Raw genomic sequence first — 14013 nt, 5'->3', positions numbered from 1 at the left:
CCCGCCCCCGCCACCTTCTGCCTGCCTCTTGGCTCCAGCAGCAGCTAGAGGAGTGTTTTAAAAGCTTGCATTTGTTATATCTGGCTATTCCTAAATCCCATCACATGGCCTAAAATGACAACCATCCTCCCCCTCTGCCCCTGGGCTTGTCCACTCAAGGCTGCTTCTGGAATTTCAGTGCCCACTCTGCTGCTCACCAGCAGTGCCTCCATGGGGACCTTCAGAGTCCTGCTGCCTGTGCAAATCCCGTGGACTTGCAGGCTGGGCCTCAAGGCCCTCAAGGGCTGGGGCCAACCCGTTGTGTGGTCAGTGCAATGTCCATGTGACCATCCAGGGGAGAAGACTATGTAGCGTGGTAGGACAGAACACAGGCTGCTGGGACAGGAATCTCATCTTGCACACTGGATGGCAAGAGTGTATCTCCACCCTCATTCCACCCACTGGGCTAATATGTTCCTGGAGATTCTGATGCCTGGCCCTGGCTGAGAACCAGTGGTCTCCTCTGGGACCCTCCAGGGTCCCCATCAGGAGGTTCCCAACATGGGAGGGCACCCCCAGCTGGGGAAGGCTGAGGTACCAATGGCACTTGGTTGGGGGACCCAGGATGCTGTCTTGCTGTAAGTGAAACATACCTGCCTAGTACCAGTTGTCTGTGTTCTGCATGAATTTCAGACAATTCAAACATCCATCTAGGTGCAAACCTTTTTTGAAATTCCTAAGCCTAGATAGAACCTTTTTCCATTTCATATGAAACAACAAAGAGTCCTTTACAAGGCTGTAATCTTCTCCAAACATGCTGATCCTACTTCAGTGTCCCCCAGACTTCTTTTCTCATGGTACAGGGTGGCTTCTGGTCTTCCTACTTGCTGGAATCCAGGTGTATTCACTGTAAATCAGTGCAGGCTACTTCCTTACATCTAGCATGAGTATTTTCATTGTGAAATACATCTGGCCGATAACGGGATCTAAACCCTTGACCTTGGTGTTATAGCACCACGCTCTAACTGAGCTCACTGGCCAGCCCACAGAGGATTTTTTTTCTATCTTAAACAGCATTATTGAGTAATTTACATACTATGAAATTCACCCATTTCAAAGCCAGTGATTTTTAGTAAATTTACAGTAAATTTTAGTAAACATTGCCATAAGCCAGTTTTAGAACATATCCATCACCCCAGAAAGCTCTCTTCCTTCCATTTGCAGTCAATCCCTGTGTGCACCCCCAGGCAACCACAGATCTGCCTTCTGGCTCTCTCAATTGGTCTTTTTTGGACATGAAACATCATATTTGGTCATCAACTACTTTCCTTTTATTTCACCTTTATGTCATACGTGTGGCATTATATTAATTTAAAACATAAGAACTGTATTGCTGTGTTTTGAATGTGGGGGAGGTTGTCCACATACTTGTCAAGGAAACGGCCTGCTGAGAGTGCTGGGACACGGCCTGCCAACGGGAAATGGTTCTGTTCGCCATGACCTTCAGTCCAGTCCCACCCCTGCCCTCCTGGCCTCAGGACCCTCCAAGATGGAGCATTTCCCAGTGCCCAGCTGGGGTTGGTGTCTTTGCTGAGGCTGCCCAAATTGCAAGACAGAGTTGCTCTACCACATGTGGTCATACTTCCTGCCCCTGGAGCCAGACGCGTGAGTAATTTCTGTCCCTTTTCCCCCCACAGGGACTTCCTTCCCCGTGGTTCAGGAATTGTCACTCGGCGACCTCTCATTCTGCAGCTCATCTTCTCAAAAACAGGTATGGTGGGGCAGCGCGCAGCTTTAGCAGGAGGTGAACGTGGACATGGGGCCCTGGAGGAGCTGGGGCCTGAGAGTACAATCTTGGGTCCTGTGCTGTCATGTGGCTTTGAATTCATGTGTTCCACTGTTCCACGTGTGTAGGGAAGTTGAAAAACAGCTCAGTGAACACTCACACACCCACCCTGAGAGCCCTCAGCTGTGACCAGGCCACCAGGTGCCACATTTGCTTTCTGTATCATAGATGACACATTTTTGCTAAAAACTTTCAAAATCAGTAGCAGACATTTTGACAGATCAACCCTACATGCTTCAGTGCACCTCCCTGTGCAGTGACAACACTCTCCTACATAGTCACAGAACCATGTCCAAGAAGAGGAATCATCCCTGCATGTCATCTAACACCCAGTCCACACTCATATGTTGCCAGTTGTTACCCAGATATCGCCTCTGGCTACCTTTGCAGCTGCTCTGATCAATTTGCGTTGTCATGTTTCCTTCTCTTTTCGTTAGAGCAGCATCCCCTCCATTTCTTTCTTAATCATGACATTGACTTTCAGGAGAGGCCCAGCCACTTTAATATAGAATGACGCACGTGTGGATTTTTTTCTGTTCTCTCCTCCCTGGGCTCGGTTTATTTCTGTTCTTCCCATACGAGTCTGATATGATGTGAGTGTGTATTCCAGCTTGAAATCCACTCAGGCCTCCTTGGAAAGCATCTTGGGGCCAGACCGAAGCTGGACCTTGGAAAGGGAAGCCCTTGGAGGTGGGGCCTCTCCCCTCTCCTCTCCAGAGCTGGGAGGAATCTCCTTGCCGCTTCCCACTGACCTGGAATTATCAGCTCCGGTTGGCTCAGCGCTGGGTGTGTCACCTTCTCCTCACTCCCTGTTAAACCCTCCCACGCTGGGAAGGCAGCTGACACACCCCCATTGTACAGACATGGAAACTGGGGCGTAGCCAGGCTGCCCACCTTTCCAGCAGGCTGTAGATCTGGGCTCCGCACCAGGCGGATCTGTCTTGCGTAGACCCTGTTCTCAGCTGCACCCGGCCCTGCCTTCTCCCCATCCTCTGGGCTACCCAACCCAGCCCCTGGTGGGCGTGGCTCCAGTGAGAGACGGCAGCGGATTGGTTGAACACCCCCAGTTTAGTGCGCTCTGCCGTGTCATAGGCCACGGGTGGGCCAATGGGCTGCCTCCTCTGGGTTTAGGTGTCCAATCAGCTGTGGGCAGTGGCGGAACTGCGAGTTTCCGATGTTTGCAGGGCTCCGATTGTAGTTCTGTTTCTCATTCAGCAGGTTAGGGGCGGGGGCGAGGATGCATTTTGAATGAATTCCCAGGAATGCTGATACTGCTGGCCCCTTGCCACGCTGGGAAACCCTGCCTGGTGGGTGGGGGCTGGGAGCCAAGACTACCCAGGTTCCAATCCCTACTCCTGGGGAGGGACCGCTGCTCACGGCTGTGCTTCCTGTCTGCATAGTGAAGATAATAGTACTGCCTTGCTGGTTGCAGGGAAGTCCACGTTATTTAATGCACATGCCTGGCACACACCAGGTCCTTGCAGAGTGATGCTGTCCCAGTGGCTGTGGTTTTGTGCTTGCTGCTAGCCTGTTTGGGGACAGCTTGCTGGGAGAATCTGTCAGCTGGCTTCCTGCACTGGAACGTTGCCAGTTTTGTCATGGTGAGACATAACCATCTTATCCAGTGGCTGTCACCCAGTGGTAGTCCACTGAGTACTTACTGTGGCTGGGGCACAGCGGTGAAGAGGACCAGAGCTGCTGCCACTACCCAACCACCTGGCCTCCTTGTGCTTTGTACAGACATGGAAACTGGGGCGTAGCCAGGCTGCCCACCTTTCCAGCAGGCTGTAGATCTGGGCTCCGCACCAGGCGGATCTGTCTTGCGTAGACCCTGTTCTCAGCTGCACCCGGCCCTGCCTTCTCCCCATCCTCTGGGCTACCCAACCCAGCCCCTGGTGGGCGTGGCTCCAGTGAGAGACGGCAGCGGATTGGTTGAACACCCCCAGTTTAGTGCGCTCTGCCGTGTCATAGGCCACGGGTGGGCCAATGGGCTGCCTCCTCTGGGTTTAGGTGTCCAATCAGCTGTGGGCAGTGGCGGAACTGCGAGTTTCCGATGTTTGCAGGGCTCCGATTGTAGTTCTGTTTCTCATTCAGCAGGTTAGGGGCGGGGGCGAGGATGCATTTTGAATGAATTCCCAGGAATGCTGATACTGCTGGCCCCTTGCCACGCTGGGAAACCCTGCCTGGTGGGTGGGGGCTGGGAGCCAAGACTACCCAGGTTCCAATCCCTACTCCTGGGGAGGGACCGCTGCTCACGGCTGTGCTTCCTGTCTGCATAGTGAAGATAATAGTACTGCCTTGCTGGTTGCAGGGAAGTCCACGTTATTTAATGCACATGCCTGGCACACACCAGGTCCTTGCAGAGTGATGCTGTCCCAGTGGCTGTGGTTTTGTGCTTGCTGCTAGCCTGTTTGGGGACAGCTTGCTGGGAGAATCTGTCAGCTGGCTTCCTGCACTGGAACGTTGCCAGTTTTGTCATGGTGAGACATAACCATCTTATCCAGTGGCTGTCACCCAGTGGTAGTCCACTGAGTACTTACTGTGGCTGGGGCACAGCGGTGAAGAGGACCAGAGCTGCTGCCACTACCCAACCACCTGGCCTCCTTGTGCTCCCATTAGTGCCAGGAGACAGGTTGGGAGGCTCAGGGGGGTGAGACCAGGAGAGTGATGTGCAGGCCTATCCCTTAGCACCTGGGAGTGTGTGTAGTGGGGGAGGGTGACCCTAACTGACTGGGTGGTCAGGGCTGGCCTGGGGCTTCTCTGAGAAAGTGACATTGGAGTTGAGGCTGACAAGAGCATTGGGCTGTGTCGGGGAAGAGAGGACTATTCTTCCTAGAAGAGAGTTGGTGCGTAAAATCCTGATGCCCAGTGTGGCCTGTTGGAGGAACTGAAATTCTTTCGGGGAGAGAAGCACATGAAGAACCTTGCAATCTGGGAGCACCAAGAGCAGGGCCCAGTGCCTGACCCAGATGAATGATTAAATCTCTATTCCCGTCACTCCTACCTTACGGAGTAGGGAGTTGAGGCTTCCCGACCACCAGCCTGACGGCCCATGGGAAGGTCTTTAAAGCGTAGTCTTAAGCCCCCTCTTGGGAAATATGGCCTTATGCCAAGGTGTAGCTTCACCAGATCCCTGTGGCTGCTGGCAGAGGAGGGACTGCAGGGACCAGTGCCAAGGTGGGGCATCTGGGAGGAGGTGGAAGCAGGCATCAGGAGTGGTGGGGGTTGCCAGGGACCTGGTGGCAGCCATGAAGATGGAGACATAGTTGTATTCTGTTGAGCTGGGTGGGGGGCTGTGGCAAGAGAGGGGGCCCCAGGAGTGGCCCTTCCACCCTACTCCTTTTTTTTTTTTGTCCTTTTTGTGACTGGCCGCACCGCGCTCAGTCAGTGAGTGCATCGCACCGGTCATCCCTATATAGGATCAGAACCCGCGGCAGGAGCGCTCCTGCGCTCCCAGCGCCGCACTCTACCGAGTGTGCCACGGGCTTGGCCCCCACCCTACTCCTGATCATGGCATTTCCAGTCTCATATTGCTCCAAGCATGTGTCCACTCACTGTGCTGGGCCTCAGCCAGATGCCAGGGAAGTAGCGTGAGCACTCCAAAGTAGCCTGGTCCCCCCACGCCCTGGCCTGGTGGGGGCAGCAGATGTGGGGTCGCTGTGGTCAGGCTCAGAGATTGTGAGAGACGGTGCCAGACTTTGGATCTACGTTGGAGCTGGGGGCCCAGGGAGAACATTCTAGGCGGGGGCAACAGTGTGTGCAAAGCTGTGAGGGGAAGCAGCAAGGCTGGGGAGGGGCCAGGAAGCAGGTTGGACAGGACCTGGCAGGCCTGGTGAGGGGTTCAGGCAGTGGGAGCTTGGGTTGCACATGGTGCTGGGGGAAACCAGCTCAGCCCACTGGCTACTGTGTGGAAGAGGGACAAGCAGGGACAAGAGCACAGGCTGGGAGTGGGGGACAGGGAGAGGTAAAGAGGTTGGCATGGTGTCAGGCAAGGGGTGTTGAAGGCCTGGCCCAGATCGTGCTGTGAGGGTGAGAGGCCGGTGCCTGGACTGGGAGAGGTGGTTGTGGCGGTGGAACACCCTGCTAAAGATAAGCACATTATGGGACTCTGTGACTGCTGGGCCTTTCAGGGCCCTGTGGGGGATACATGGGGCTGTTTTGCTCCTACAGATTGGAAGTTCATCAAGCTGGCTCTCAATGACCCAGCTCAGAGTCAGGCTGCCACCTGTTACTGGCCAGGGTCTCAGGCAAGTGATTTCCCTCCCTGTGCCTCAGTTTCCTCATCTGTAAAATGGGGTGATAGTGGTGCCTCCTTCATGGCCATGGCACCCTGTGTGGCTGTGGCATGGTTTCGTCCTTCTGTGAGATCCAGAGTCCAAAGACCCTCCTCTGATTCCTGCGACACCCAGTGTTGCTCAGCTTCCCCTTGTTCATACTGGACTTAGTGAACCATTACTTTTGACCAGCTTAGTTTAAAATTTATCTAAGACCGCAGCTACCGGGAAGTTTGGTGGCCTGTGGCTGAACCCTGCCCTCCTTGGGAACCACCCCTAAGCCTCATAAACCCTGGGTACTGGGAACTGTCCCTATGTACAATGTGGATGACGAGGCCTCCTGATCCCCCCACCCCGACCCAGCCTTGACCTTGACCTTGGTGTGCTCACTGGAGCCAGAGAAGAGATGTGAGGACATGGCTGCAAGGCTTCTCATCGGTCTCCTTCTTGAGGCTCTGTGGCCCTGACAGGGCATGGCCAGTCTCTGGGACCTCACCTACTCCTGGTTCCCAGCTACAGCCACAGTCTCCCTCCTGATCTTCACGGGCCTTTGTGCTCACTCTGCTTCCTGCCTGAGACATCCTGCGTGGAACACCCTGCCCCGATCTTCCTCCTCCTCCTCCTCTGCTGGGTGACCCCTGCCCCCACCCTATACTGGTCACGTGTTAGGTGAAGGTGACATCATCATGTTCTTGTGTTTTCTTAATGGTCTCTTTCCCCATGAGTGTCAGCCCAGGAGGGCAGGGATGCCATCATCCTGGGTATACTCTAATGCCTTGTCACCCGGTCAAAAGTAGTGGGGTTATCACAACTGTTCATCCAGCACCTTCCCCTGGTGAGCCTGGCCCTGGCAAGACCCTATCTGTAAACCTGATAGGTTCTGTTTGTAGTCCGTGTCTGGAAGAGGAAGCCAAGCTGGCTCAGGTCAGGCTGGGGCCTGGCTGGGATGCCAGCGCAGGCTGTCCCCTTCTCAGTGGCAGTGTGTCCTGGACTGGGAAATGTTCATGAGCTGTCTCGAGTCAGAGAGAGCTTGAAGGCCAAACACACATGGAAAATACCGTGTACTGTGTCCCCTTCTTAGTCGGACAAAGGCTCTGACAAGTCCTGCATGAAGGAATTCTGTTTGATCATGTGGTACCCAGGATTTCCTGAGTGTGTCTGAGCTCCGAGTAGTTCCTCCCGGGCATGTTGTCAATGTGGACTGTGCCTGGTTATTCTGCTCTTTGCTTAGGTGGGGAGCAGAGCACTGAGACCCTCGTGGCAGCCTCTCGAGTTTCCCTAAGAGTGACAGCTAAGCTGCTTGTGGGCTCCCTGTGGAATGTGACTGCACTCTCCCTGGAGCCCCAGCACTGGCTTCTGTGTTGTCCTGTTTCCCTGTGGGGAAACTGAGGTGCTGAAAGAAGGGCCAGAACCCTAAGCTGTGGAGCCATGAGGTACCCTGAGCAAGCCCACCTCCCTCTCTTCTCCTTGTTACCTCCCCAGCTCCTCTTGTGGTGCCCTCCCCAAGCCTGAGGGCCCAGATTGATAGCAGGTTTTCCCAGCAGAACCTTGACATTTTGAAATTCTTAAGAAATGCCAGCAGGTACGTGACCCAGTCTGCCTTTGGGGTTGGGAGGGTCATCTTCTAACTGTGCCTTCGATCACTGTGGGCCTCTGCAAGCTCCTCTCAAAAAGGAGGGTCCAGGGCTGGCCGGTTAGCTCAGTTGGTTAGAGCATAGCCTTATAACACCAAGATCAAGAGTTTGGATCCCCATACAAGTCAGCCACCAGAAAAAAAAAAAAAAAAGGAGAGTCCGAAGACCATGAGGGAGGCCAGATGTGATGGTGGCCTCTATTGAGAGGCTGCTTCCCTGTGCCTTGGGCAGCCTGACCCTGAGAAGGTGGCAGTGTGCACTTGCCAAGTCCTTCTCAGGACACCTTCACAGAGGGCCCGAGGTGAGGGATTGGCCCACTTGGGGGTTACAGAGATGATGGCTTCCTAGGCTAGAATACCTAATGCCTTGTAATAGGCCGATCCTTAAGTTTTTATTAAGTAGCTACTGTGTACAGGCACTTGGGAGAACAATGGCCCAAACCAGGTCCCTGCTCTGTTGCAGCTCTGGTTTCAGTTCAGGCAGACAGGCCTGGAGGGGAGGGCAAACCTCTCTCTAGAAAAAACCCACAAGTGCATCCTCTGAGCCTACAGTTAGGACGCGGTCAGGGAGCTTTGCGGTGGGTGAGGATGGCTGGCTCCCCCTGGGGTTAGCAGTGTGACTGCTGGACAAGGGCCCAGTTTATTCCTTTATTCCTGCTCTGTGCCAGGCCCTGGGCTGGGATCTGCAGAGTCCCCAGGGCTTGATCACACATGGGCTGGGAGCCTCCCAGAAGGGACCCTCCTCCTGGGGAGCCTGCCTAGCTCCAAGTGCAGGGTGGCGGTGGGGACAACTCACTCTGCACTGGGGGGTGTGCATGGGGCTGTCGAAATGTTTCGGCGTTGGCCCAGGGAGTGGAAGAACTGGCTTTGTTATCTGGAAATGGTGCGGCAGGGGAGGGCGGGAGGGACTCAGGGAGGGGTGCAGCTCAGTGGTGGGACCAGGACCAGCAGAGCGGGTGGTGGCTGCATGGCTCGACCTTGTCTGCTGGGGACATGTTGGGAGGGAACTCAGCCTTCAGGCCTTTGACTTATTCTTTGAGCCAGTGGATTGTTTTAAAAAACATCTCCAGGCCGGTTAGCGCATGGTGCTGATAACACCAAGGTCAAGGGTTTGGATTCCCTTACCCACCAGTCCCCCCAAAATCAAGCAAACAAACAAATCTCCAGCACTTGAGCATGTACAGGGCTGCATGGCCCCAGTAGCTAGCTCTCTGCCTGCCCTGGCCTTACCCGCCTCTGTAAGCTTGGGGTGGGCTGGGGCAGGCTGGGAGGAGTGAGGTGAAGTCGGAAGTTGGGGAAAAGGAAGTTTTGTAGGGCCAGGTGGCTCCTGGTGAAGACTTTGACTTTTACTGCCAGTGAGGTGGGAGCCACGGAGGGTTCCAAGCAGAGGAGGGGCTAGGTCTGGCTTTAGGAGAGTCAGTGCTGTGGAGGGTGAGCGGACCCGGTGAAAGCGTTTTAACCTTGGTATTGACCCTGCAATCTAGCATACGCTTCCAAAGTGACGAGGAGCTCAAGAGGGAAAGGCTGACCTAGTGAGCTCTTCGGCCTTCTTCTTGGGCACAGAGGGGTGTGGGGTCTGCTGCCCACTGATCCACTAGGGAAGAAGCCCTGTCTTTCCAGCACCTTCTTTACATCTTTCACCCACTTGAAGGGGTTGGCAGGCAGCAACAAAGGGATCTACGAGGGGAGATAACAAAGAATAGGTCACTCACTTTCCCTGGTTCCCTGCCACTTCCCAGGCTGTGTGTGACACCTGGGAAGGGTGTGAGGTCCAGACCCCAGCCTGTGGCTCTGGCTGCCTGGTTTTGGCCCCACTGCATACCCACACTGGACCAGCATGTGATCTTGGGCCAGGCAGGTGGTCCTGTCTGGGCCTCAGTTTCTTCATTGTTGACTGGAGCATTTCCCAGTCCCTGCCTTCGAGGCTGGTGTGTGGATTCAGAGGGATCTTTTCCAGCCCTGACGCCAAGGGCTGGTTCAGGGGGTTCATAAATGCCTCCCAAAAGACTAGGTAGGCCATGCCTTCATTTGCTAAACTAACATGCATGAGTGTGCCCCTGGGAAACAGCAGTGACCAAGGCAGGCGAGCATCCCTGCCCTGGTGGTGCTGACATTCAGGGGTGCGAGTGGCATGCACAGACAAAAGACAAATATATTAGTGACACTCACCCTACGTCAGATGGTAATAAGTGCTGAGGGGAGAAGTAAGGCAAGAAGAGCAGTTGTGGGCAGGGGGACGTTCACTTCAAGACTGCAGGAAGTGGTGGGGATGCCGTGTGACTTTGAGAGTGGCTTGCCCTCTTTAGGCTCCCTCCTGTGCAAGTTTGGGGAATGATGGAGCCCTCTGTTCCTGGTGCTCTCCTTGCCATTTCTCACCTTGGGGCCCTCTGCCCACCTTCTGCTCATGTGGTAGCAGCGCTGGCTGCTGCTCCTGCTGTGCAGGTATGTTGGTTCATCGAGTCCTCATACAGGCCCTGTTGTGATGCCCATTTTATACATCAGGAGACTGAGACCTGGGTGGGCCCTCTGCCTATAGACTGAGCTCATAACCACCCACAGCATGCTGCCAGTGCATGCCGAGCTCTGGGGTGCTGCAGCAGGCAGGTCCTGGCCCATTAATAGGACCAGAGTGACTTGGCTATGATGGGAGAGGAAGCCAAGATGCAGGACTCAGGGAAGGCTGCCTGGAAGAGGTGGTAGACAGGAAGGCCCTGGAGGAGAAGGACGAAGTGGGGCTGGGCCTTCCAGACACCAGGCCTGGCAGGGCAGAGGCATGTAAGGACAAAGGCCCATGTTCTGGCCTGCGTCTCCTCTCCCATCCCATGTTTCCTGAACTCCTTGAAGGGGGATGGTCTGTCTCAGGGACTCAGCCTGGGGCCTGGAGCCGGAAGAGAACTCTAAGGTTTGCTGTGGGGGGTTGGGGGACTGTTCCATTTTTAGTGGCTGCTGCAGGAAGAGCAGCTGAGTGTTTCTGCTTGTCCTTGTGAAGGGCCAGAGCATGACTGTCCTTGGTAACTTCATCAGCTGATAACAAGAGTAGGGTTGGGTGGGAGTAGGGATCCTGGATCCTCCAACCCACATCGTTACCCCCTGCTGCCTGGTAGCCAGTACCTGTGCTGAATGCAGTTCGTAGATCCAAGCCCATCGAGTCTCCCTGACTCTGTAGCAGAAGTTCAGATAGGTGAAGATCCTTCTGGTGGCCTCACAAAGGCTATCTGGCTTGAGAGCCACTATCTGGAGCCAGAGTATCTAAGTTCCAAATCCCAGCTCCATCACTGAGTTTGGGCTGAATCACTGTACCTCTTGGATCTGTTTCTTCATCTTTGAAATGGGGATCATGGAGATGCCTACCTGCTAAAGGGACCTGTGAGGAACAGATGGGACCACAAGCAGGGCCTGGCCAGAGTGAGCAAAAGCTGGACTTTGGCCATAGTTTGTTAGATTATGGTGACAGGCTGGTGAACCTCCTTGCACTCTGTTCTTTCTGCCTCGTTATGCCAGTGGGTAGAAATTTGAGGCTTGTCCAGGCTTTCTTCATCTCAGGGGTGCATCTCCATCCTTGCATTTGAGGCAGCTTTATGGGATGGCTATGCTATTTTTGTAGTCAGGTCTCCTCCTGGTGGACGTCAGGGCTATTTCCAGTTTTTTACTCCTAGCAACATCGCAGTGGTGCACATCTTTGCATCTTAGTGGTGAGCCAGTTCTCTGGATTTATTCCCCCTTTCCTTTTAGCATCCCTACAGGAGCTGTGATCCTGAGCCTTGAGGGGCCCTCCTCCATAATATTTTACTGTGAAAAGTCAAACCTCTGGAAAAATTGAGGAATTATATCATGAGTGTCTGTGCATTCAGCACCTGCGTTCCATGATGGACATGTTTTACATTTGCTTTGTCCCATATCTGTCCTTTGGGACTGGATCCCTAGCTTGGTGGTAGGACTTGCACTACCTTGTTAGTCACCTGCTTGTTCCCCTTCATCTCAGTTTCGATGCAACTTTCAGACACCCCTGGGCATCCACTCGAGATCATGCCCAGAAAGTAGTTCTCTTCAGGGGTTCGTGTCTAGGTAGGGGTCCCCCTTGAACAGCCAGGAGGGGAAGGAGGGACAGCAAGATGGGCTTCGGTGAGGCCAGCAGGGGCACCCCGTTCCCCACACCTTGCAGGTGCATTGGGGAAAAATGACAAATGACTCCCATGGACACGTACCTGGAGATCTTCTGGAGCTGGAATGTGCTTGTGGCTCATGGTCCCAATAGGACAGTGACTTCTGTCTCCTTTGACTGTGACCCACAGCCAGGGAGTTTTACGTTATTGCCCAAGACTCAGTCTCATGTAAACACCCAAGCAGAAGTTTCATCAAATGTACTTACCCTCTCTCTAGGTGACACATTCAGTATTTCCTCTTCTAGTCTGCTCTCAAAAAAAAAAAAAAAAAAAGAACAATGAACACACTGGTCACACCCACCCATTGTTTTTTTTGTTTGTTTGTTTTGGTCTCATCTTATGTCATCTTATGACATACAGTTTGCAAGATGCTGGATGAGATTGTCTGTTCCAAAGGGACAGTCTTTGCCAGTATTGTTCCTGGTGGAATCTGTGAGGTCTGGAAGGGGGCTTGGTCTATAGGAGCCTGCCGTGGATTGATTGAATTGTGTCCCAAAGTTCACATTAGAAGCTTAATTCCCACTGTAACTGTTGAGGGTGGGAAATCCTATGAAGGTGATTGAAAGTGGTGCCTTGAAGAGGTGATTAGATTGTAGGACCGTGCCGCAATACATGTCATGAGTATGTCTTGCTCCCCACTTTCCTGAAGTGACTGTGATTAATTCTTTACTTTCTTTGCTTGACAAAGTGCTTGTCTCAGAAATCCATCTGCTCCCCACCACAGTGGGACCTCTTTGTCTAATTTTGAGCATCTTTCTTCCCTTTCTAGAATATGCTGAGTTTTTGCACTGCAAGTCCAAAAAGTTTACAGACTTTGATGAAGTCCGGCAGGAGATCGAAGCAGAGACCGACAGGGTCACGGGGACCAACAAAGGCATCTCCCCAATGCCCATCAACCTGCGGGTCTACTCGCCACACGGTAGGCAGCACTGGCCGGGACCGTTTGTCATGGGTAGGATCTGCTCAATCTGCTCAGTCACAAAGAAAACACTACCTCCCAGTTTTCCTTACTTACACACGCACGCACGCACACACACACACACTCTTTCTCTCTCTCTCTCTCTCTCCTTTTGATCCATATCATCCCACTTTTGATAGGTACATGGTAAGGAGAAATCGATCTCAGCTCTAAGAGAAACCCAGCATGCCAGGAAGACTCTTAGCAGTGGTGGGGACTGGCCAAATTGCACCATGTGCCCCCCTCCCTTTTTTTGTCCTATATATAATTTTAAAAAAAAATTTTAAATTTATCAATATACAATGTAATTGATTTTCATGTCCTTTTACCAATTCCTCCTTTTCTCACCTCCCTCTCCTCCCTTCCCTCCACATCAACATCATATCTGTTCACTTATCTTAACAAGTTTAAGGAATTGTTGTGATTATTGTGCTTTCCCCCTCCCTCTCCCCCCTCCATTTATTTGTTTGTATATTTATTTATTTTATTAGCTCCCACATATAAGTGAGAACATATGGTATTTCTTTTTCCGAGCCTGGCTTATTTCACTTAGTATAATTTTCTCTAAGTCCTTCCATGTTCTGCGAATGGTAGTATTTCACGTGCCCCTTTTCAAAAGGGCAGCTGCTGCTTGACTCAGGTCTGCTGGTTCCCCAAGAGGAGCCAGAAACCAGACTTCTCTGCAAAATGTCCTGATTTTTAAAATCTGCATTCAAACAGAAGCATGTGGCCATATACAGCCTCTGGCCCAGAGGGATGGATTGTTACCTTAGACAGCATTTGGGGAATATTCCAACATACTCTACCTCTTCAGGATGGTTTCCTTGTGATCAGTTTTAAAGTTGATTTATTTTTTAATAAATGATGCCTGCACATGGCTTAGAATTCAAAAATTACAAATGGGTATACAGCAAAAACTCACTGAGCCTCCAATATTACAATTATATTTCATGTTCTGCAAATGATATCTAAGAAATTATGAATATATATGTACATAAATCGTGTATGCATGTATCACCACTTTTACTCAGATGGTAGCATAACATAAAAGTCGTTTATGCCTCTTTTATTGTATGAGTGCATCTCAGAGTGTTTCTTATCACAATATCATCTTTCCTTGGTGTTGGCTGAATGGATGGGCTGAAATTTATTTAGCCATT

The 14013-nt window shown here is 52.5% G+C and overlaps 1 protein-coding gene across 1 annotated transcript in view; it reads left to right on the top strand.

Moving 5' to 3' along the window:
• DNM2 (dynamin 2) overlaps positions 1-14013 on the top strand; it is a 94147-nt gene that overhangs the window by 34770 nt on the left and 45364 nt on the right. The window contains exons 2-3 of the mRNA XM_008563199.1: positions 1677-1750; positions 12665-12814. Coding sequence (XP_008561421.1) covers positions 1677-1750; positions 12665-12814 — 224 coding nt within the window. The remainder of the gene's footprint in view (positions 1-1676; positions 1751-12664; positions 12815-14013) is intronic.

Source organism: Galeopterus variegatus, unplaced genomic scaffold, assembly GCF_000696425.1.
Source record: "Galeopterus variegatus unplaced genomic scaffold, G_variegatus-3.0.2 Scaffold171, whole genome shotgun sequence".
Lineage (NCBI taxonomy): Eukaryota > Metazoa > Chordata > Mammalia > Dermoptera > Cynocephalidae > Galeopterus > Galeopterus variegatus.
This window is presented reverse-complemented; position numbering and strand designations above follow the sequence as displayed.